Source organism: Oncorhynchus nerka, linkage group LG10 (assembly GCF_034236695.1).
Source record: "Oncorhynchus nerka isolate Pitt River linkage group LG10, Oner_Uvic_2.0, whole genome shotgun sequence".
In the NCBI taxonomy this organism is placed as follows: Eukaryota; Metazoa; Chordata; class Actinopteri; order Salmoniformes; family Salmonidae; genus Oncorhynchus; species Oncorhynchus nerka.
In genome coordinates this window covers 17,172,853-17,198,102 of record NC_088405.1, presented here as the reverse complement: position 1 = coordinate 17,198,102, position 25,250 = coordinate 17,172,853, and the positions used below count along the sequence as shown (strand labels likewise).

At 45.4% G+C, this 25,250-nt stretch overlaps 3 protein-coding genes across 7 annotated transcripts in view; all 3 read right to left on the bottom strand.

Annotated features, from left to right (window-relative positions):
* LOC115134961 (polyunsaturated fatty acid 5-lipoxygenase-like) overlaps positions 1–15,495 on the bottom strand; it is a 36,494-nt gene extending 20,999 nt beyond the window's left edge. The window contains exon 1 of one of the 2 annotated variants that reach the window (XM_029669083.2): positions 15,415–15,495. Coding sequence is in view for 1 of the 2 variants with exons in the window: in XM_029669081.2 (XP_029524941.1) it covers positions 1,133–1,282 (150 nt within the window). In the remaining variant the exon portion in view is untranslated. Of the gene's footprint in view, positions 1–1,132; positions 1,495–15,414 lie in introns of those variants that run through there. The other variant, XM_029669081.2, reaches the window with a different exon arrangement.
* Positions 7,204–19,175, bottom strand: LOC135573662 (solute carrier family 25 member 16-like). Of its 2 annotated transcripts, none has more exons than XM_065023088.1 (3): positions 19,062–19,175; positions 17,539–17,607; positions 7,204–16,934 (listed from the first exon to the last, which is right to left on the bottom strand). In XM_065023088.1, exons 2-3 carry the CDS (start codon positions 17,577–17,579, stop codon positions 16,112–16,114), a joined length of 864 nt encoding a protein of 287 aa, XP_064879160.1. In that variant the 5' UTR covers positions 17,580–17,607; positions 19,062–19,175; the 3' UTR covers positions 7,204–16,111. The 2 variants fall into 2 exon arrangements, with proteins under 2 accessions (XP_064879160.1, XP_064879159.1); XM_065023087.1 differs by having other exon boundaries at positions 17,539–17,637; positions 19,062–19,174.
* Positions 19,119–25,007, bottom strand: LOC115134962 (solute carrier family 25 member 16-like). Of its 3 annotated transcripts, none has more exons than XM_065023089.1 (6): positions 24,668–25,007; positions 24,112–24,256; positions 20,106–20,616; positions 19,494–19,615; positions 19,303–19,365; positions 19,119–19,208 (listed from the first exon to the last, which is right to left on the bottom strand). In XM_065023089.1, exons 3-6 carry the CDS (start codon positions 20,230–20,232, stop codon positions 19,179–19,181), a joined length of 342 nt encoding a protein of 113 aa, XP_064879161.1. In that variant the 5' UTR covers positions 20,233–20,616; positions 24,112–24,256; positions 24,668–25,007; the 3' UTR covers positions 19,119–19,178. The 3 variants fall into 3 exon arrangements, with proteins under 3 accessions (XP_064879161.1, XP_064879163.1, XP_064879164.1); XM_065023091.1 differs by having other exon boundaries at positions 24,124–24,256; XM_065023092.1 differs by lacking the exon at positions 19,303–19,365 and having other exon boundaries at positions 19,121–19,208.
* Positions 25,008–25,250: the final 243 nt, after the last annotated feature.

Sequence of the window (25,250 nt, the reverse complement as noted above, 5' to 3'; positions counted from 1 at the left end):
ACTCTGACTTGTGTGTGGTTTGCTCTCATGATTTGGTAAATACAGGAAATTTCCACGACAGTTGCCACAATGTTGGAAGCACAGAATTGTCTAGAATGTAATTGTATGCTGTAGAGTTAAGATGTCCCTTCATTGGATCTAAAAGGCCTAGCCCGAAGCATGACAAAATGCCCCAGACCATTATTCCTCCTCCACCAAACTTTACAGTTGGCAATGTGCATTGGGGCAGGTAGGGTTCTCATGGCATCCACAAGATTCATCACTCTAGAGAATGTTTCCACTGCTCTAGAGTCTAATGGAGGCAAGCTTTACACGACTCTAGCCGACTCTTGGCATTGCACATGGTGATCTTAGGCTTGTGTGCGGGTGCTCGGTCATGGAAACCCATTTAATGAAGCTCCTGACAAACATTTCTTGTGCTGACGTTGCTTCCAGAGGCAGTTTAGATCTTGGTAGAGAGTATTGCAACCGAGGACAGGCGATTTGTATGCGCTGCAGCACTCTGCGGTCCCGTTCTGTGAGCTTGTGTGGCCTACCACTTAGCGGTTGAGCCGTTGTTGCACCTGGACGTTTCCACTTCACAATAACAGCACTTACAGTTGACCGGGGCAGCTCTACAAGGGCACAAATTTGACAAACTGACTTGTTGGAAAGGTGGCATCCTATGATTGTGCCACGTTGAAAGTCACTGAGCTCTTCATTAAGGCCATTCTACTGCCAATGTTTGTCTATTGAGATTGCATGGCGGTGTGTCAGCACCTGTCAGCAATGAGTGTGGTTGAAATAGCCGAATCCACTAATGCGAAGGGGTGTCCACATACTTTTGAATATATAGTGTACGTAATTGTCTACACAACTAGTAATCAGTCATCTTAAAGCGCACAATCAATTCCTTTCTTTTGAAGTTTAGTCTTCAGGACAAATACCAGAGGAAGCTTTCTAACTAAGTACATATCCGGTCTCAAGTTTGATGAAGGTACAATATTTCTAATGATTTTCATTAACAAGGTCAACTCTGTCTTTCAAGTAATGCACACACTGTGAAACCTTCAATCTCACTCTAACACAAACTCTGGTTAGTGAGCACGACAGACAAAACCCTAACCACACAAGCCACTGTAACTCAACTCACCGCCCCTCTCTCGAAGTCATTGTAGAATGGTTTGTCCAGTAAAGTCCTCTCACTGCAGCCCTCTGTTCCCACCAGGGTGATGTATATGTAGTCATCAGTCCCTGCAAACCACTGGCTCCCTGTAGCCACCATCACTGTGTAGGATGGCATGGTGGTAAACACACACAGAATAGACAGGAGATATCCACTGGTTAACTCTATGATCACCTACTACAAGTGTGTTGGTTGTTCACTTTGAGAGAGTCTGGACCAAATTAGAGTTCCCCTTTCTGCTCATGAATATACGTAGACCTCTCTCTCTCTCTCTCTCTCTCTTAAACAACCCCTAATGTACAGACACCACACATGCAATGTAAAAGCATTTAAACAACTAGCTAGAGGCAGAGGCATGTGATAATGTTTCATGTGGGTTGGTGTTCTGTTTAACCCCACCCCCGTATCATGCCTGAAGATCATCTTCTATTCACATTATCTCTCTCCCCCTCCTCTCTCTCTCTCCACCTTCTCTCTCTCCCCCCTGCTCTCTCTCTCCCCTCCTCTCTCTCTCCCCTCCTCTCTCTCTCTCCCCCTTCTCTCTCCCCCTCCTCTCTCACCCCCTCCTCTCTCTCTCTCCCCCTTCTCTCTCTCACCCCCTCCTCTCTCTCTCCCCCTTCTCTCTCTCTTCCCCCTTCTCTCTCTCCCCCTCCTCTCTCTCTCTCCCCCCTCCTCTCTCTCTCTCTCCCCTCCTCTCTCTCTCTCCCCTCCTCTCTCTCTCCCTCCTTCTCTCTCTCTCTCTCCCTCCCTCTCTCCCTCCTCTCTCTCTCCCCCTTCTCTCTCCCCTCCTCTCTCTCACCCCCTCCTCTCTCTCTCTCCCCCTTCTCTCTCTCACCCCCTCCTCTCTCTCTCACCCTTCTCTCTCTCTTCCCCCTTCTCTCTCTCCCCCTCCTCTCTCTCTCTCCCCCTCCTCTCTCTCTCTCCCCCCTTCTCTCTCTCTTCCCCCTTCTCTCTCTCCCCCTCCTCTCTCTCTCTCTCTCTCTCCCTCCTCTCTCTCCCCCCTTCCTCTCTCTCTCCCCCCTTCTCTCTCTCTCTCCCTCTCTCCCCTCCTCTCTCTCTCTCTCCCTTATTTATCTCTCCCCTCCTCTCTCTCTCCCCCTTCTCTCTCTCTCCCCCTTATTTCTCTCTCCCCCTCTCTCTCTCTTAGGTGAGGTGAGTCCAGAAGAACAACATTCCAGGTGTAAAATGTTTGTGGGGCTTCTATCCCATGATGTATTTTCCTCAATTGTATTGAGGTCCCCGAATTTCACTGCTATATAGAATGATTGGAGTTACAACATAGTCAAATAATTTAAGTTTAATTCTAATTGGGGGTTAATTTATACAGGGTCTTTCTAATGGCCATGTCAAACTGCTCAGTATAACTTCTAGTCAGACCAAGGTAAATATAGTTGGTGGTGTGGTTCAGGGTTTTTCCTCCTAGGGTGAAATGGTATCTACTTTCTTGAGAATGGTATCTATACTGATCAAAAATATAAACGCAACATGCAACAATTTCAACCATATTACTGATTTAAAGTTCATATAAATAAATCAGTCAATTGAAATAAATTATTTAGGCCCAAATCTATGGATTTCACATGACTGGGAAGGGGAACAGTCATGGGTGGGCCTAGGATTTCACATGACTGGGAAGGGGAACAGTCATGGGTGGGCCTAGGATTTCACATGACTGGGAAGGGGAACAGTCATGGGTGGGCCTAGGATTTCACATGACTGGGAAGGGACACAGTCATGGGTGGGCCTAGGATTTCACATGACTGGGAAGGGGAACAGTCATGGGTGGGCCTAGGATTTCACATGACTGGGAAGGGGAACAGTCATGGGTGGGCCTAGGATTTCACATGACTGGGAAGGGGAACAGTCATGGGTGGGCCTAGGATTTCACATGACTGGGAAGGGGAACAGTCATGGGTGGGCCTAGGATTTCACATGACTGGGAAGGGGAACAGTCATGGGTGGGCCTAGGATTTCACATGACTGGGAAGGGGCACAGTCATGGGTGGGCCTAGGATTTCACATGACTGGGAAGGGGAACAGTCATGGGTGGGCCTAGGATTTCACATGACTGGGAAGGGGAACAGTCATGGGTGGGCCTAGGATTTCACATGACTGGGAAGGGGAACAGTCATGGGTGGGCCTAGGATTTCACATGACTGGGAAGGGGAACAGTCATGGGTGGGCCTAGGATTTCACATGACTGGGAAGGGGAACAGTCATGGGTGGGCCTAGGATTTCACATGACTGGGAAGGGGAACAGTCATGGGTGGGCCTAGGATTTCACATGACTGGGAAGGGGAACAGTCATGGGTGGGCCTAGGATTTCACATGACTGGGAAGGGACACAGTCATGGGTGGGCCTAGGATTTCACATGACTGGGAAGGGACACAGTCATGGGTGGGCCTAGGATTTCACATGACTGGGAAGGGGAACAGTCATGGGTGGGCCTAGGATTTCACATGACTGGGAAGGGGAACAGTCATGGGTGGGCCTAGGATTTCACATGACTGGGAAGGGGAACAGTCATGGGTGGGCCTAGGATTTCACATGACTGGGAAGGGGCACAGTCATGGGTGGGCCTAGGATTTCACATGACTGGGAAGGGACACAGTCATGGGTGGGCCTAGGATTTCACATGACTGGGAAGGGACACAGTCATGGGTGGGCCTAGGATTTCACATGACTGGGAAGGGACACAGTCATGGGTGGGCCTAGGATTTCACATGACTGGGAAGGGGAACAGTCATGGGTGGGCCTAGGATTTCACATGACTGGGAAGGGGAACAGTCATGGGTGGGCCTAGGATTTCACATGACTGGGAAGGGACACAGTCATGGGTGGGCCTAGGATTTCACATGACTGGGAAGGGACACAGTCATGGGTGGGCCTAGGATTTCACATGACTGGGAAGGGGAACAGTCATGGGTGGGCCTAGGATTTCACATGACTGGGAAGGGGAACAGTCATGGGTGGGCCTAGGATTTCACATGACTGGGAAGGGACACAGTCATGGGTGGGCCTAGGATTTCACATGACTGGGAAGGGGCACAGTCATGGGTGGGCCTAGGATTTCACATGACTGGGAAGGGACACAGTCATGGGTGGGCCTAGGATTTCAACGGTTTTTCCCCCAGAAAAGGTCTTCATTCCAGACAGAAATATTCTTCAGTTTCATCAGCTGTCAGTGTGGCTGGTCTCAGATGATACCAAAGATGAAGAAGCCGGAAGAGGAGGTTCTGGGCTGGCATTGTAACACGTGGTCATGGTAACACGTGGTCTGCAGTTGTGAGGCCGGTTGAAAGTACAGCCAAATTGTCTGATATGACTCTGGAGGTGGTTTATGGTAGAGAAATGAACAAATTCTCTGACAACAGCTCTGGTGGACATTCCTGCAGTCAGCATGCCAATTGATTTTTGTGCGTATGTAACATTTCTGGGATCTTTTATTTCAGCTCATGAAACATTGGACCAACACTTTACATGTTGCGTTTATATTTTTGTTCAGTACATGTTCTTCTTTCTCTTGAGAAATCACAGGCAGTCTTGAAGCAATATTTAAGTTGTACTTAACCATAGGTCTAGGATCAGTTTACTCTATCCCCAACCCTAACACTCAACATTAGGAGGATGAAACAATAACTGGCAACTTTCTTCCTATTTCATAAGGAAATATCACAATTTATTTTAGCAAACAGTGGTCGTTGGCACTTTTGTGGTCAGTGGCACCTGTGAGTATCTTAAATACCCACCCCCCCCCCTCATTTTTTTGTATAAGCACTAACTTTGCTGATAACTACTTTGAGGAAAAATGTACTTTCTATGAATGTGATATGTGGTTGTCTCACCCAGCTATCTGAAGGGGGCAGAGACAATGAATGCTCAGAAGGGTTGAGAGCAGGGCCTAGATTAACAACACTTTAAGAAATGTATGCAATTTTTTCCTTAACTATAGACTTATGGAGAAAGTTAAGCAAAGTTGCTATTCCTCAAAAAGGTTATTGGAAATATTATTTCTTATGTTTCTCCTGAAGCCAAAAGTAAAGAAATTCGGTTCTTGAAAATATAGTTTGTTCTTGGAAATGCTAAACCCTTGTCTTAAACTTGGGCAGTGTGAAAATAAGCCAATGAAAGCAATTGAACATGTTTTCATCTACAATGACTACTCAGAAAGGTAGAGCGTAGCTCTCTAGCCATCCATTAATAGGCTACACATATTTAGCAGTCAAATCACGAGGTGACATCAGACAACAGTGGGCAGTGTAGCCTGGTATCAAGAAAATATATGCAAATATGGATTCCAACTATTTCACTGCAGGGTACAGAAGGATGTACTAATATAGTTCCATAGTGAAGCAGGACTGTATGTGGTTTGGTCTGGGGGGGGGGGGGGTCCAGCTTTCAAAAACTCAGTCCGGCTTTCAACTTACTCTTGAGTAGAATGCATAAGGTGCCATTTCGTGCATCATCAGTATTCCTCTTGTCATGTCAGGTATTGCATATCTTAGAGAGCTATTTATAACAGAAATGTCCAGCTCAACTAGCCCATATCAGCTAATGTTTTTTTAGCCCATAGAGTTTGTTGTAATGTTTGAGTCACTCAAATATCACATGAAGACAGACATGACAAAATGTGTAGAATTGCGGGAAATAAAGCGTAAATATGCTAAATGTTCTCTCCGGGACCAAGAGGGGTGTGAACAGTTTGTGTCATAAACAGTGTTCATGCCAATAGAAATAGACGGGGGGCGCGAGATGTTCCCCAATGCTGGAAGGACGGCTTGAGTGAAAACGTTTGAGAACCCTAGAAAGTCATCTAAAGTCTTGTGTTGATTGGATTGGCAGATGGTCTCATAAAACCATACCCTAAGCGAAAGCAGTGAATAGGGTCTGGGATTAAATACTCTTTTGGTAACTTTAAAAAGGGAAATAAAATTGTTCCTGGGAGGGTCCTCTTCAACTCTCCCAACAGACATGCCAGAAGGTCATTGAAAGATTAGTGGAATCTGTGTGGGTAGATGGACAGGTAGGATGATTGACAGTGAAGGTGAACAGGTGGTCACATGTCAGGTGACAGAGGAATGGATGAGACTGAGGCAGGAATTCCTTTAAGCATAAAGTGGTATCATTACTGAGTAGTCTGTGGACATTTCCACCTGACCTAATTAAAGCGCCCCTGGCCCAGCTGAGTAAATGGCAATGAATTAAAGGATTATTCCACCAACTCCATGGGCCTTTTCTACAGTCATGATTCTAAACCAAAAGTTAGCAGGCAAGACCTTTGCAGTGATTTTAGTGAAGGCAGTTGAAGCAAACTAGTTACTTGTGAAATGGACTCAGTAAAAATAACCTCAGAGATCTCCATCTAGCTAGCTACTAGTTTGTGTCCGGGGGATGTGATGTGAGCAACCAGCAGATAAGGCATTGACCAAGTTCCTCTATGCCAAACTGAGGTTCAGTTACGTACAGAAGTGTTAAGCCGGAACAATGGAACATTAACGGAAGCAACCCGTTTGTCAAGAGACACTAGAGGAGGGTAAGCTGATCCTAGTTCAGTTAAAAGAAGTGTTAAGCCGGAACAATGGAACATTAACGGAAGCAACCCGTTTGTCAAGAGACACTAGAGGAGGGTAAGCTGATCCTAGTTCAGTTAAAAGGCAACTTCTACCTCCAGCCACATAGGAATGGAGAAGCAAAAAGAATATCTGGTTTACTCAGAAATGTTGTGCAGCAATCTAATCTCAAAGTTACAGACAGTAGTGTGTAAAGCACAGGGCAGGACCAACACCCACAGCAGTCCTTCTAGGGAAACTGAAGTGGAGCCTGAACCATAATAACAGGTTTAGCCTACATATTCAAAGGATATATTTATGTAACCTATTTGTTAAGATAACAATACATTTCTTACATGATGAGTAAACTACACCAATGTTACTGTAATTTCATTATTTCCAATATGTTTTCATTCATTGAATTCACTTAGTCTATTTAATGAGAATTTGAAAGATTCTTATTTGCATAAAATAGACAGAGACCAGTCTTATCAAAAATAGATAATAGTATTTATTCTCGGAGTGCGCTGCCATGTAACCACAAACAACAGTTTATATACAAAATATGACGTCATTGGTGAATGAATCTCCTCCTCCCGACCGAGACAAAGCAAGTTTAAAAGTTCATTCCGTCTCACTAGCGCACACACAGGACACACTATATAACTGAATTAACTCTTGACCCCTCACCATTATCGATCACCACTTAGCTGACTGTTCTAGTTAACAGAAAACCTGGGAATGCACTCACTGCCTTATCTAAAACACCCCAGAGCTAAGTTTCGTCAGTTCAACCATAGTTTAAAGACCTTTTCTGCTTACTTAAAAACCCTTACTCCTAATCTCCTCCAACCTGGCTGGAATGGTATTTATTTAAATGTAATTACCCCCTGTTTCAGGCTCCACAATCCCTCACTTATGAACTCATATTGTTAATCAGATATAATAAAACAGGGTATAGTTTACTTCATTACAGTTTCATTTAAAATGGGGATATTGTTTAGTCATTTATTCATAAAATTCCTAACAACCAACCAAATCATAAGTTCTGTATGAGAAATAACAGCCTTTAAAATGACTCAATAACATACAACATTTTAACACAATTCTGATCTTTTATCATTTATAAAATCAGAACAAGAAACTGACAAAAATGGATGTATAAATAAAAATAAGTAAACCATTCCTTCCCTGATATATTATTAGAATATCATCATTAAACATGGATCCTAAATAAACGGATCTGAAGACGGGGTAGTTCTAGCCTGGTTACACAAGACATAACGCTGTACTCACCATCGTCCATACGGTAAGGTGAGCAGTGTTTATTTAGTCTGTTTTAACCAGGCTAGGATAGGTCATGTGTAGACTACTGTCAGGATATATTGAGCAGCAGTGAGTTGATATGTTCCCTTTAGGCCTGAATTCTGACAAGGTTTGGCTAGAATTGGGATTTCAGTTTACTTCCTGAATTGGCTGAATTGAAATGGAATTGGCCCTAACTCTGAACCAAGTAATGATGTAAATGAAGATTTACATGAACATTTGAGTTACAAGCGTAGATCTTAAGGACTTTGGCCCGTAGCGTTTCAAAAGCATAGTTTAGGTCTACAGAATAAACACATTGAATGTATTACTGCAGACATCTCAGGTGCTCCACTTATCAATGCAACCAATCTCACCCTAAGCACATACATTAACTGAGACAATCATGTCTTAAACCCATGATAGGAATCACAAAACTGTTTCAACAAGGTCACATTCAGCAGGCACCTCAATGGGATGAAACGCTGTGAAACAGAAAAGATGCTGCCTCAATCTGTCATTTGCATTTGACAAAATGTTTTCCCCCACGTTTACACTGCTGAACATAACCCTGGTTTCAGACAACTAAACACGGCTCTCGAGTGGCGCAGCGGTCTAAGGCAATGCATCTCAGTGCAGAGAGGTGTCACTACATTCCCTGGTTCGAATCCAGGCTGTATCACATCCGGCTGTAATAGGGTAGCGTCCAGGTTTGGCTGGGGTAGGCCGTAATTGTAATAACAATTAGTCCTTAACCAACTTGCTAGTTAAATAAGAAAAGAAGAATTCGAAAATAAAATATATTTTGATTTGTTTAACACTTGTTTGGTTACGGCATAAAGTTTCCTAGCGCCAAAATAACAAATCTTGTACAAAAGACCGTAGAGAATAAAGTCTGAGCATCGATGAGATTGACTTAAGAGGTGAAGGCTAAGGGCTTAGCTACCGTGCCATGGGTGGGCTGGGAGAAATCATTGGTAAACATTCCCTTAGGAGAGATGTGCATTGGGACAGTGGTAAACATTCCCTTAGGAGAGATGTGCATTGGGACAGTGGTAAACATTCCCTTAGGAGAGATGTGCATTGGGACAGTGGTAAACATTCCCTTAGGAGAGATGTGCATTGGGACAGTGGTAAACATTCCCTTAGGAGAGATGTGCATTGGGACAGTGGTAAACATTCCCTTAGGAGAGATGTGCATTGGGACAGTGGTAAACATTCCCTTAGGAGAGATGTGCATTGGGACAGTGGTAAACATTCCCTTAGGAGAGATGTGCATTGGGACAGTGGTAAACATTCCCTTAGGAGAGATGTGCATTGGGACAGTGGTAAACATTCCTATAGGAGAGATGTGCATTGGGACAGTGGTAAACATTCCTATAGGAGAGATGTGCATTGGGACAGTGGTAAACATTCCCTTAGGAGAGATGTGCATTGGGACAGTGGTAAACATTCCCTTAGGAGAGATGTGCATTGGGACAGTGGTAAACATTCCCTTATGAGAGATGTGCATTGGGACAGTGGTAAACATTCCCTTAGGAGAGATGTGCATTGGGACAGTGGTAAACATTCCCTTAGGAGAGATGTGCATTGGGACAGTGGTAAACATTCCCTTAGGATATATGTGCATTGGGACAGTGGTAAACATTCCCATATGAGAGATGTGCATTGGGACAGTGGTAAACATTCCTATTGGAGAGATGTGCATTGGGACAGTGGTAAACATTCCCTTAGGAGATATGTGCATTGGGACAGTGGTAAACATTCCCATAGGAGAGATGTGCATTGGGACAGAGCATCAGTGCTCCAAAGAGAGTATGGCCTAATCTTTTTTATAGCCCTGTAACATACATGTAAGTCCTGTGTTGCTTGGCCTTCAGGGAAGTTAGAGGGTGCATCTCAATAGTAAGAAAAAAAGTGGCTTCCTCTTCTCAAGAGGACCACAATGGAAACAAGTCTTTCAACTTTGTGTTTATATCGTTGACAGTTAATGGTATGTATCTGTTGCCGGGTGTACATTTTTTATGTATTTTAAATGGTCCACTAAAACAAAATCCTCTCCATTTCTGCACTGATCTGAAAACACAGGATAGCTGAAAGCAGTATGGAAGCGGCCTACCAGGAAGTAGTGTTTACCTAACCAGCTCGTTCAGTGCAGCTGAAGGAAAGCAGATTGGGAAAAGAAGTGACTTTAGACTATTGAGACCAGATGTGATGGCATATTGCTGCAGAATGCTGTGGTAGCCATGCTGGTTAACTGTGCCTTGAATTCTAAATAAATCACAGTGTCATCAGCAAAGCACCCCCACACCATCACACCTCCTCCATGCTTTACGTGGGAAATACAACATGCGGAGGTCATCCGTTCACCCACATCACATCTCACAAAGACACGGCGGTTGGAACCAAATATCTCCAATTTGGACTCCAGACCAAAGGACAAATTTACACCAGTCTAATGTTCAATGCTCATATTTCTTGGCCCAAGCAAGTCTCTTCTTCTTATTGGTGTCCTTTACTAGTGGTTTCTTTCAGCAATTCAACCATGAAGGCCTGAATCACAGTCTCCTCTGAACAGTTGATGTTGAGATGTGTCTGTTACTTTAACTCTGTGAAGCATTTATTTGGGCTGCAATTTCTGAGGCTGGTAACTCAAATGAACTTTTCCTCTGCAGCAGAGGTAACTCTGGGTCTTACATTCCTGAGGTGGTCCTCATGAGAGCCAGTTTCATCATAGCGCTTGATGGTTTTTGCGACTGCACTTGAAGAAACATTTAAAGTTCTTGAAATGTTCTGTATTGACTGACCATGTCTTAAAGTAATGATGGACTGTCGTTTTTTCTCTTTGCTTATTTGAGCTGTTCTTGCCATAGCCCTATTTGGTAAAACAACCAAGTCCATACTATTTTCTATATACCGCACCTACCATGTCACAATACAACTGATTGGCTCAAACACATTAAGAAGGAAAGAAATTCCACAAATGAACTTTTAACAAGGCACACCTGTTAATTGAAATGCATTCCAGGTGACTACCTCATGAAGCTGGTTGAGTGAATGCCAAGAGTGTGCAAAGCTGTCATCAAGGCAAAGGGTGGCTATTTGAAGAATCTCAAATATAAAATATATTTTGATTTGTTTAACACTTGTTTGGTTACTACATGATTCCATGTGTGCTACATGATTCCACTGAGAACTACCCAGTGACACGAGCCTACCAGACAAGCAAAATAACACTGAAACATGCATGAGAGCATCAGCTGTTCCGGACGACTGTGTGATCACGCTCTCCGCAGCCGATGTGAGTAAAACCTTTAAACAGGTCAACATTCACAATGCCGCAAGGCCAGATGGATACCAGGACGTGTACCCCTGAGCATGCGCTGACCAACTGGCAAGTCTTCACTGACATTTTCACTCTCCTTGTCTGAGTCTGTAATACCAACATGTTTCAAGCAGACCACCATAGTCCCTGTGCCAAAGAACACTAAGGTAATCTGCCTAAATGACTACCAACCCGTAGCACTCACGTCTGTAGCCATGAAGTGCTTTGAAAGGCTGGTCATGGCTCACATCAACATCATCATCCCAGAAACCCTAGACCCATTCCAATTTACATACCGCCCCAACAGATCCACAGATGATACAATTTATATTGCACTTCACACTGCCCTTTCACACCTGGACAAAAGGAACACCTATGTGAGAAGGCTATTCATTGACTACAGCTCAGCGGTCAACACCATAGTGCCCTCAAAGCTCATCACTAAGCTAAACACCTCCCTCTGCAACTGGATCCTGGACTTCCTGACGGGCCGCCCCCAGGTGGTAAGGGTAGGTAACAACACATCCGCCACGCTGATCCTCAACACGGGGACCCCTCAGGAGTGCGTGCTCAGTCCACTCCTGTACTCCATGTTCACTCATGACTGCACGGCCAGGCACAACTCCAACACCATCATTAAGATTGCTGATGACACAGCAAGTGGTAGGTCTCTGGTGTTGGAGTTGTGCCTGGCCGTGCAAGGACAACAACCTCTCCCTCAACGTGATCAAGACAAAAGGAGATGATTGTGGACTACAGGAAAAGGAGGACTGAGCACGCCCCCATTCTCATTGACGGGGCTGTAGGTCTCTGACCTCCTCCCTATAGGCTGTCTCGTTGTTGTCGGTGATCAGGCCTACCCACTTGCTGTGTCATCAGCAATCTTAATGATGGTGTTGGAGTTGTGCCTGGCCGTGCAAGGACAACAACCTCTCCCTCAATGTGATCAAGACAAAAGGAGATGATTGTGGACTACAGGAAAAGGAGGACTGAGCATGCCCCCATTCTCATTGACGGGGCTGTAGTGGAACAGGTTGAAAGCTTCAAGTTCCTTGGAGTCCACATCACCAACAAACTAGAATGGTCCAAACACACCAAGACAGTCGTGAAGAGGGCACGACAAAACCTATTCTCCCTCAGGAGACTGAAAAGAATTTGCATGGGTCCTCAGATCCTCAAAAGGTTCTATAGCTGCACCATCGAGAGCATCCTGACTTGCATCACTGCCTGGTATGGCAACCGCTCGGCCTCCGACCGCAAGGCACTACAGAGGGTAGTGCATACGGCCCAGGACATCACTGGGGCCAAGCTTCCTGCCATCCAGGACCTCTATACCAGGCGGTGTCAGAGGAAGGCCCTAACAATTGTCAGACTCCAGCCACCCTAGTCATAGACGGTTCTCTCTGCTATCGCACGGCAAGCGGTACCAAAGCGCCAAGTCTAGGTCCAAGAGGCTTATAAACAGCTTCTCCTGAACAGTTAATCAAATGGTTACCCAGACTATTTGCATTCCCCCCCCCCCCCTACACTTCTGCTACTCCTAATAACTCTACCTACATATTACCTCGATTACCTCGACACCGGTGCTCCCGCACATAGACTCTGTACCGGTACCCCCTGTATATAGCCTCCACATAGACTCTGTACCGGTATCCCCTGTATATAGCCTCCACATAGACTCTGTACCGGTACCCCCTGTATAAAGCCTCCACATAGACTCTGTACCGGTACCCCCTGTATATAGCCTCCACATAGACTCTGTACCGGTACCCCCTGTATAAAGCCTCCACATAGACTCTGTACCGGTACCCCCTGTATAAAGCCTCCACATAGACTCTGTACCGGTACCCCCTGTATAAAGCCTCCACATAGACTCTGTACCGGTACCCCCTGTATAAAGCCTCCACATAGACTCTGTACCGGTACCCCCTGTATAAAGCCTCCACATAGACTCTGTACCGGTACCCCCTGTATATAGCCTCTACATAGACTCTGTACCGGTACCCCCTGTATAAAGCCTCCACATAGACTCTGTACCGGTACCCCCTGTATAAAGCCTCCACATAGACTATGTACCGGTACCCCCTGTATAAAGCCTCCACATAGACTCTGTACCGTTACCCCCTGTATAAAGCCTCCACATAGACTCTGTACCGGTACCCCCTGTATAAAGCCTCCACATAGACTCTGTACCGGTACCCCCTGTATAAAGCCTCCACATAGACTCTGTACCGGTACCCCCTGTATATAGCCTCTACATAGACTCTGTACCGGTACCCCCTGTATAAAGCCTCGCTATTGTTATTTACTGCTGCTCTTTAATTATTTGTTATTCTAATATCTTATTTTTGTATTTTTTCTTAAAACTGTATTGTTGGTAAAGGGCTTGTAAGTAAGCATTTCACTGTCAGGTCTACAGCAGTTGTATTCGGCGCATGAGACAAATCAAATTTGATTTGGTTATTTCATAGTTTTGACGTCTTCACTATGATTCTACAATGTAGAAAATAGTACAAATAAAGAAAGACCCTTGAATGAGTTGGTGTTGTAAAACCTTTGACCGGTAGCGTACATATGATTCTCATGACTTCCCATTTCCTTACATCATTTGGCTTAACAAGATAAGAACATGGCCCATATTCATAAGGCACTCCAGTGTGGGGATCATCATGATAACAATGGACTGAAACCTCTGTCGTGGGTATGAACGCTTTGTACATAGTAACACAATAAAATAACAATAATGAGGCTATCGTTCCTTTAGTTTATTAAGCACATTTTCTCTTACTTTGTTAAAACCCTGCATTATTGGTTAAGGGCTTGTAAGTAAGCATTTAACGGTACAGCCTACACCTATTGTATTCGGCGCATGTGACCAATACATTATTTGATTTTGATTCAGCATGGTAATGTAAAGTCCAGTTACATCCAGGGCAGGCTGTTGTTGTGGGTAAACATATTACGGACTCGTTTCTGACCCCTTGTGGACAGAGTCATACTACACTATCATAAATAAACACAAAAGAGCCAAAGGAAAGGGGGATAACTAGCAGGTTGTACAACTGAATGCATTCAACTGAAATGTGTCTTCCGAATTTAACCCACCCCCTCTGAATCAGAGAGGTGCGGGGGGCTGCCTTAATAGACATCCACGTCTTCTGCTGAATCTTCCAAGTGCAAGTTTCTTCCTGAAGTGCTTAACTCAGGTTTCCATTTGGGTGCTTCAAATTATATAGCACCATCTTACATGTATTTATTTATGCTAGTGTCTAGATATCAGTAGCTGACAAACTCTTTCTACACACACCTGAACACAGGAAATGTAGACGGGGAGCAAATATAACATATGCTAGAACCACCGCCATCAGTCCATACATCAGTTCATGGTCCTCTTATAGGAACAATGTCAACACCAGTCTTCTGGTAGGTAAGTTTCCCAAAATTCCAACATGTTCCATTTCCATCCTGTACCTGGGATGTCTGGGAAACCTGGGCATTTTGGAAAAGTTTAATTTTGCAACCCTACTGGATAATAGTCCCTTGGACTCTCTCATAGACACAAATCTCTATCAATTCTAAATCCTCCCGGTAGACACACAACATCATTAGAATGAGACATAACTGTTTCTGCACGCTACAATAGTAAATCACGGCCTCATTCCCTGAATCTAACCTGCACCATAGACAAGAGACACACTACACACTGAAAGCCGAACGGATGCTTTAACACACACACAACACTCCTACAGAGACACATCTGTTAAACTGCATGGGGTGAAAAAATTAGAAAGCAAACCTGTTTCGATGTCAGACAGACAATAAGACTTTTTGGGGGAGTATCAAAATAAAAAATAAATTATGTTCAGTTTTGAACAAACTGATGTGGGATTTTATCATTAGGATTCTATTAGACATAGGCTGCTCAAAAAGTACAGTTCTGTGTTCAACACAAGCTCGGGGAGTGTTTCTTTATTCTCATAAAATGTTCGTTGAATCTGGACTCTTATAACTGACATACTACACATTTAAATCCTTGTCTCATTGATTATGTGTCTAGATTTGTACTCACAACAGTAGGTACATGAGGAAAAGAAGGCCTCCGATTGGATACGCCAGATTGTCCGGTGTGACTTTCCCCTCCGTCATTGGCTGGGTGACTTCTTAGGGGCGGGTGGTGGGGTAGGATGGGGGAGCAGTGTACATAATTGGGTTTCTATGGCATTACCAACGAGTGTTGTTAGGGGTTCATTGCCCATAGCTGCCCATCGAAGCAGAGGAAGCCATTGTCTATAGCTATCCATGGCAATAGTTGCCGGGGTGTTGTCCAAAGCCAAGCCGCAGGTTTGGCGGATGGTTTCAGCACAACATTATAGGCGCAGACACAGACATGGGCACTGGATTAGCACTGCCATGGGGCCCAGCGCCTAGCATTCCTCTGCTTTCCGACTGGGGTAAGCAGCTACTAGGCTCGGCTCCAGTGGCTGAGCCACAATGGCCGCCTCTGGTAGCAGGGGTCAACACCTCCGAATGGAAGCCGACTTCCTTAAAACTGAAAACGTTTACTAGGGCAAATTAACATATCTAATAGGCAATATTCCCTTAACATTTCAGAACATATAGCCCCAGAGAACACTCTTGTTCAGGCTGTTTTGAGATAGACAGCTGCTAGGGATCTTTCTAAACCTTTCAGAACGTTTATCCCCAGTGAACGTGCCTCAGTCCCGCCATGCAACGATGAAGGGTAGAGATGGATGGTGAGGGAGCAGCTAGTTGAGGTGGATGGTTTGCTTCATCAACCCATAGGTGATAAAGGCCACAGCCTGTGAGGGCACACAGTAGATGTAGTTGAGAGACAGGCCTCTGTACAGACCCTTCATCAACCCATAGGTGATAAAGGCCACAGCCTGTGAGGGCACACAGTAGATGTAGTTGAGAGACAGGCCTCTGTACAGACCCTTCATCAACCCATAGGTGATAAAGGCCACAGCCTGTGAGGGCACACAGTAGATGTAGTTGAGAGACAGGCCTCTGTACAGACCCTTCATCAACCCATAGGTGATAAAGGCCACAGCCTGTGAGGGCACACAGTAGATGTAGTTGAGAGACAGGCCTCTGTACAGACCATTCATCAACCCATAGGTGATAAAGGCCACAGCCTGTGAGGGCACACAGTAGATGTAGTTGAGAGACAGGCCTCTGTACAGACCCTTCATCAACCCATAGGTGATAAAGGCCACAGCCTGTGAGGGCACACAGTAGATGTAGTTGAGAGACAGGCCTCTGTACAGACCCTTCATCAACCCATAGGTGATAAAGGCCACAGCCTGTGAGGGCACACAGTAGATGTAGTTGAGAGACAGGCCTCTGTACAGACCCTTCATCAACCCATAGGTGATAAAGGCCACAGCCTGTGAGGGCACACAGTAGATGTAGTTGAGAGACAGGCCTCTGTACAGACCCTTCATCAACCCATAGGTGATAAAGGCCACAGCCTGTGAGTACACACAGTAGATGTAGTTGAGAGACCGGCCTCTGTACAGACCCTTCTTCACCCCATACTGACTGTATACAAGAGTCTTGGTCAGGGTACTGTAGAGGGAGACAAGTGGGAAGACAAAGTTATGCTTTATTTTACAGTGCTTAGCAGGAACGTATTTATCAATTACATTGTAATATGTTAATTACATGATAATAAAAGATAAAAATCAGTTAGAGATGTTTGGAACAGGTTATTCTGCCAGTCTGTTTGGCTGGTTAATACAGACAGAGACATACACACAGGCTCGGGAATGACATCATCAGACACACAAGCCCTCATTGTATGGAGTAGAACATAGTAACTCAACAGTCTTACTCTAAGTGAGGAGGTTGTCTAGTAAATCATTACGGAGTATCAGGTGCTGGAGTAATTCCACTGCCACGGTGCAGCAGGGTGAACTGTGAAAAGCAGGCCTGATATGCTGTAGGCTCCTTGAGGACCAACCATGTTCACTCATGACTGCACGGCAAGGCACGACTCAATAATACCCACACTCCACAAAACTCCTATTGCCAAGCGATTTTTCTAAGTATTCAAACAGGGTCCTTTTGCCTTTCAGATCGTAATACATTAGATTATATGTGCAGGGGTATATACTTTTTTTTTAATAAGAGCCCTGTGTTTGGAGAGGAAGGGTTAAATGGCGCCACTTACCGACATTTGTCAGATTCAGGAAGCACCACTCCTAACCGCATCCTTCTCCAGGCAACATCTAGAGGATAGCTGGGAGAGGAGATGGAGAAGAGGAGTACTCTGGACAGGAGACAGAGAAGAGAAGGGGGGGAACAGGGAGAGGAGAAGAACAGGTAGAGGAGACAAAGAAGAGGTGAACAGGGAGTGGAGAAGAGAAGGGGGGAACAAGGAGAGGAGACGGAGAAGGGGGAACAAGGAGAGGAGACGGAGAAGGGGGAACAGGGAGAGGAGACGGAGAAGGGGGAACAGGGAGAGGAGACGGAGAAGGGGGAACAAGGAGAGGAGACAGAGAAGGGGGAACAGGGAGAGGAGACGGAGAAGGGGGGAACAGGGAGAGGAGACGGAGAAGGGGGAACAGGGAGAGGAGACGGAGAAGGGTGGAACAGGGAGAGGAGACGGAGAAGGGGGAACAAGGAGAGGAGACGGAGAAGGGGGAACAGGGAGAGGAGACGGAGAAGGGGGAACAGGGAGAGGAGACGGAGAAGGGGGAACAGGGAGAGGAGACGGAGAAGGGGGAACAGGGAGAGGAGACGGAGAAGGGGGAACAGGGAGAGGAGACGGAGAAGGGGGAACAGGGAGAGGAGACGGAGAAGGGGGAACAAGGAGAGGAGACGGAGAAGGGGGAACAGGGAGAGGAGACGGAGAAGGGGGAACAGGGAGAGGAGACGGAGAAGGGGAACAGGGAGAGGAGACGGAGAAAGGGGGAACAAGGAGAGGGAGACGGAGAAAGGGGGAACAAGGAGAGGAGACGGAGAAGGGGGAACAAGGAGAGGAGACGGAGAAGGGGGAACAGGGAGAGGAGACGGAGAAGGGGGAACAGGGAGAGGAGACGGAGAAGGGGGAACAGGGAGAGGAGACGGAGAAGGGGAACAGGGAGAGGAGACGGAGATGGGGGAACAGGGAGAGGAGACGGAGAAGGGGGAACAGGGAGAGGAGACGGAGAAGGGGGAACAGGGAGAGGAGACGGAGAAGGGGGGAACAAGGAGAGGAGACGGAGAAGGGGGGAACAGGGAGAGGAGACGGAGAAGGGGGAACAGGGAGAGGAGACGGAGAAGGGGGAACAGGGAGAGGAGACGGAGAAAGGGGGAACAAGGAGAGGAGACGGAGAAAGGGGGAACAAGGAGAGGAGACGGAGAAAGGGGGAACAAGGAGAGGAGACGGAGAAGGGGGAACAAGGAGAGGAGACGGAGAAGGGGAACAAGGAGAGGAGACGGAGAAGGGGGAACAGGGAGAGGAGACGGAGAAGGGGGAACAGGGAGAGGAGACGGAGAAGGGGGAACAAGGAGAGGAGACGGAGAAGGGGGAACAAGGAGAGGAGACGGAGAAGGGGGAACAAGGAGAGGAGACGGAGAAGGGGGAACAAGGAGAGGAGACGGAGAAGGGGGGAACAGGGAGAGAAGACGGAGAAGGGGGGAACAGGGAAAGGAGACAGAGAAGAGGGGAACAGGGAGAGGAAAAGAGGGGAACAGGGAGAGGAGACCTACTATATGGTCTGTGGACAGCTTCGGCCACCCCTTCCACAGAGCAGGTTGACGTGGGTCTACAGCACCAGCACCTCTGGGTTGTCTGAGGACGGTCGTCCCAGCATCTCTGGGAAGTCCTCAACGTGCTGAAGGTAATGCACAAGAACCCTGGAGGGAGGGAGGGAGGGAACAAATGAGGCCCACAATGAAGTGGACAAAAAGTTAGTCACAACACCGTGTGTGTGTGTGTGTGTTCACCTACATATGAAGTCATGCCTATAAGAGTTGGGATCAGTCCCTTGTAGAAGCCAGGGATGCCTCCTTCCTTTAAAAATAAAAAATAAACACCACCACTGAGAATCAGTTAATGAGAAACACAAACACAGGTAACAGGTTGAATGTGAAACTGAAAGACAAATGAAGGGATAGGTCAGAACAAATAAAATAGCATACCTTTAGGTATATGGTCTGGAAGGCATTTCTGATGCCCGTGTAGCGATGGTGTCCTTTCATCTGGTAAGCCAGACAGGCTCTGATCACGTCAAGAGGGTACGTACATATCACTGCTGTCATCCCTGAGCAACAATAACATGGAAAGATAAAATATACTAACCAACAATTGTTGGTGTTTTGTTGGAACTATTGTTGTGGAAAAATAATCAGGAGTAAGGAAGTATCTTCTCTGCATTATACAAGTCTCCGTTTGTCTTTTCTGGATTCTCCCTCCCTGCCATGAAAGAGGCACTTTTCACCACGGATCTTCTCTCACCTGCCATAGCACCGACCACGGGCCTGTGGATGTGTCCAGAGACGCCCAGCTGTTTACTGAGGATCTTCTCTCACCTGCCATAGCACCGACCACGGGCCTGTGGATGTGTCCAGAGACGCCCAGCTGTTTACTGAGGATCTTCTCTCACCTGCCATAGCACCGACCACGGGCCTGTGGATGTGTCCAGAGACGCCCAGCTGTTTACTGAGGATCTTCTCTCACCTGCCATAGCACCGACCACGGGCCTGTGGATGTGTCCAGAGACGCCCAGCTGTTTACTGAGGATCTTCTCTCACCTGCCATAGCACCGACCACGGGCCTGTGGATGTGTCCAGAGATGCCCAGCTGTTTACTGAGGATCTTCTTGTATTTGTCAAAGGCCATGAACTGGATAGCTCCGTAGGGGAATATCCTGACCATCATGGCCCCATTGCCTTTATAGAGCCCCAAATAACCCTCCTTTCTTGGCACGACACGGAGAGTAGCTACCACACCTCGAGGAGAGAGGGAGGGGAGAGAGAGCGAAGGAGAGAAATAAGCAAGATGTCATAGTTTAGTTTTCTCTGCAACCAGGTGGTAGAAGAAGGAAAACCCGTGTCAGATGTCCATGGGAGGGGTGATACATGAGTGACACTGACAAACCAACTGACAAAAGACACACATGTTTACATGTTCAGTAACACTTCCACCGCAGCAGAGTTATCCAGTTCGTACCCAGGTCTTTGTCGTGGGGACTGTTGGCTTGCAGTAAGATCTTCACTCTGTCCAGAGGAGCGATGGTGTATTTGGCACTTCATCCTGCTACACCTAAACACACCCAGACAGATACAGACACCCTCAACATGAGCATATCTGGGCTAGACTAAGTAAAATAACCATTAGATTAATCTGAAGAATTATCTGTTGGATGAACCCAGACCATAAACACGTTAGTTTGGATAAATGCATATTACATCACTTTGGACAGGTCATGGGGTTTCTTTCCATGTTCACCATCTGACTAATAAGACAATCTTAGTTACAGAGAACAGAGTAATAGCCTCAATATAACTGGCAGATGGATGATGATACACACAAACTGTTATAGCAACAGACCTTGACTACCGTCATGTGACTTCTACAGGCACCGTATCTACTGTATAGACAACAGACCTTGACCACCGTCATGTGACTTCTACAGGCACCGTATCTACTGTATAGCAACAGACCTTGACCACCGTCATGTGACTTCTCCAGGCACCGTATCTACTGTATAGACAACAGACCTTGACCACCGTCATGTGACTTCTACAGGCACCGTATCTACTGTATAGACAACAGACCTTGACCACTGTCATGTGACTTCTACAGGCACCGTATCTACTGTATAGACAACAGACCTTGACCACCGTCATGTGACTTCTACAGGCACCGTATCTACTGTATAGCAACAGACCTTGACCACCGTCATGTGACTTCTCCAGGCACCGTATCTACTGTATAGACAACAGACCTTGACCACTGTCATGTGACTTCTACAGGCACCGTATCTACTGTATAGACAACAGACCTTGACACCGTCATGTGACTTCTACAGGCACCGTATCTACTGTATAGACAACAGACCTTGACCACCGTCATGTGACTTCTACAGGCACCGTATCTACTGTATAGACAACAGACCTTGACCACTGTCATGTGACTTCTACAGGCACCGTATCTACTGTATAGACAACAGACCTTGACACCGTCATGTGACTTCTACAGGCAGGCTACTGTATCAACAGACCTTGACCACCGTACTTCTACAGGCACCGACACTGTACAGACCTTGACACCGTCATGTGACTTCTACAGGCACCGTATCTACTGTATAGCAACAGACCTTGACACCGTCATGTGACTTCTCCAGGCACCGTATCTACTGTATAGACAACAGACCTTGACCACCGTCATGTGACTTCTACAGGCACCGTATCTACTGTATAGACAACAGACCTTGACCACTGTCATGTGACTTCTCCAGGCACCGTATCTACAACAGACCTTGACACCGTCATGTGACTTCTCCAGGCACCGTATCTACTGTATAGACAACAGACCTTGACCACTGTCATGTGACTTCTACAGGCACCGTATCTACTGTATAGACAACAGACCTTGACACCGTCATGTGACTTCTACAGGCACCGTATCTACTGTATAGACAACAGACCTTTAATTTAACTAGGCAAGTGAGTTAAGAACACATTCTTATTTTCAATGACGGCCTAGGAACTGTGGGTTAACTGCCTTGTTCAGGGGCAGAAGGACAGATTTTCACCTTGTCAGCTCAGGAGTTTCAATCTTGCAACCGCATAGTTAACTAGTCCAACGCTCTAACCATTGCACTCCACGAGTAGCCTGCCTTTTACGTGAATGTAGTAGAAGCCAAGGTAAATTGCTAGCTAGCATTAAACTTATCTAATAAAAAACAATCAATCATAATCACTAGTTATAACTACTAATCCAGTTTAGCAGGCAATATTAACCAGGTGAAATTATGTCATTTCTCTTGCGTCCATTGCACGCAGAGTCAGGGTATATGCAACAGTTTGGGCTGCCTGGTTCATTGCGAACTAATTTGCCAGAATTATGACAGAATTGAAGGTTGTGCAATGTAACAAGAATATTTAGACTTATGGATGCCACCCGTTAGATAAAATACAGAACGGTTCCGTATTTCACTGAAATAATAAACGTTTTGTTTTTGAAATGATAGTTTCCGGATTCGATCATATTAATGACCAAAGGCTCATATTTCTGTGTGTTATTATGTTATAATTAAGTCTGATTTGATAGAGCAGTCTGACTGAGCAGCAGCAGGCCTGTTATCATTAATTCAAACAGCACTTTCGGGCGTTTTGCCAGCAGCTTTTCGCAAGCACAGCGCTGTTTATGACTTCAAGCCTATCGGCCTAATGGCTGGTGTAACCAATGTGAAATGGCTAGCTAGTTAGCTGGGTGTGCGCTACTGTTTCAAACGTCACTCGCTTTTAGATTTGGAGTAGTTATTCCCCTTGCGCTGCAAGGGCCGAGGCTTTTTTGGAGCAGTGGCTGTTGTCGATGTGTTCCTGGTTTGAGCCCAGGTAGGGGCGAGGAGGGGGACGGAAGCTATACTGTTAGACTGGCAATACTATAGTGCCTATAAGAACATCCAATAGTCAAAGGTATATGAAATACAAATGGTATAGACAGAAATAGTCCTATAAATACTATATTAACTACAACCTAAAACCTCTTACCTTGGAATATTGAAGTCTCATGTTAAAAGGAACCACCAACTTTCATATGTTCCCATGTTCTGAGCAAGGAACTTAAACGTTAACTTTTTTACATGGCACATATTTTACATGGCACACATTTTTACATGGCACATATTACTTTCTTCTCCAACACTTTGTTTTTGCATTATTTAAACCAAATTGAACATGTTTCATTATTTATTTGAGGCTAAATTGATTTTATTGATGTTTTATATTAAGTTCAAATAAGTGTTAATTCAGTATTGTTATAATTGTCATTATTACAAATTAAATTAAATACATTTTTAAACATTTTTTTAAAAATCAGCCGATTAATCGGTATCGGCTTTTTTGGTCCTCCAATAATCGGTATTGGCGTTGAAAAATCATGATCGGTCGACCTCTACTCCAGGCACCGTATCTATATTTGTATATAAATAATAACCTGCACATTCTGTGCCAGTTTCCCTAACCTGCATTAAAGCTGGTATCCAGCCGTTTATGCAACAAACAACCAACACCGTTTCTTTCCCTCGGACATCATTACACGCCATTTTGTTTTCCCAGAATTCTGGATGCTCCTCTCCTCCGTTTCATCAACAACACAAAAACAATTACAAATGCGCTGGGGGTGAACAGTGCTGTTTCACCTGATGCTGACTGAACAGTGGTGCGGATTTCAGCTTTAAGCTTAGTCCTGGACTAAAAAGAATCGCCATTGAGCATGCTTTTTAATCCAGGTCCAAGACAAGTCAGCTTAATCTGGGTCTGTGAAACCTACTCACAAACTCATTATGCCTATATCGCTCTGCCAAGGTCTAGGTGTTTAAGTTGTCAGAACTCTGTAGACATATACCCATTTCTTCTGGATCTCTGGTGAGTTTTAATTTAGATGATAGTAGTCTTGTTGCCGGATGAATTGCCTGCACACTATGCAGCTCATCAGAACCAGGGCTTGTGTCACTGGATGTGTACTACTGTATGTTCTGTATTGTATTTCTGTATTACCATCACTAGTGAAGTCTGCAGCCGCCCTTACCTCCGCCCTTACCTCCAGCTACGAAGGAGCGGACAAAGTGATAGTCCCCCTGAGTGTGGTCGGGGTTTCACAGGACGACCACGTGAGACTGCATCGTCCGTTGCCATGATGTGTGAGTTCAATCAGGACCCGAATGCATCCATAACTATGCAAAGAAAAAAACACAACAGCTACATTACATTCTCAGCATTAAAAAGGACAACGCTCGACGTCATTATCAGACCAACAATATAACTTACTAACACTGACATTCTGCCTTGCCTTGAGAGGCACATAATTATGTGAGGCATAACGTCGTAAACTGTTGATCACTAAAACAATGTATAATCAATACATAATTTGGTTAGCTGGCTAGTCACGTGTCAAAACAAAAAAATAGCTAGTAGTAGCTAGCTGTCATTGTAGTCGAGTTATCGTGCTACCGTTACTAGCAGATGAACGTTAAATAGTCAACTAGCTACAATTTCGAATCTCTACTATTGACTGGACTGTTCAAACACTGACTCACAGTTCAATCGACTGTTGCTGTACTAATAACTTATATTAGCCATCTTACCCACTGCTAGGTCAACACTGTCAGATGAACAACCGTTGCAAAACAAATCTCGCCAGCGTTAGCATTTGCAGGTAGCCTCCGTCGCTTCCTGATTCCCCGAAGAAACCTGCCTAGCGGGCACTCGTGGAGACAACCTCACCGAGCGACAATTGTGAGTTCAGTTTCTGGTCACTATTTTTTGCGAGAAATGCGTAGCTAAATAATAGCGAAATGTGATTAGGCAAACAGCAATACAAAAAACAACTGGCTACCGGTTAAATGTATCTATGAAGGGTTAAGGCACATGTTTTTATGATCACTAACAACTGGTGCCCTTCATGTGCACAGATCCACTGTCTCATGCGAATGACGTAATTGGCAAATAATAAAAACGGCATAATTAAACCATAAATGTGTCAATTAATAATATGTAAACAACTGCCTAAACACTTAATAATTTCCTACATATAGGGTCAAATAGTACTTTTGTGGAGCAGGTTAGTGTTTTTAAGGTGTTATTATTACACAGTTCTAAAACATATTTTAAAGCTGTTATTATTACACAGTTGTAAACCATACAGAATATGAAGCAAAACATTAGCTT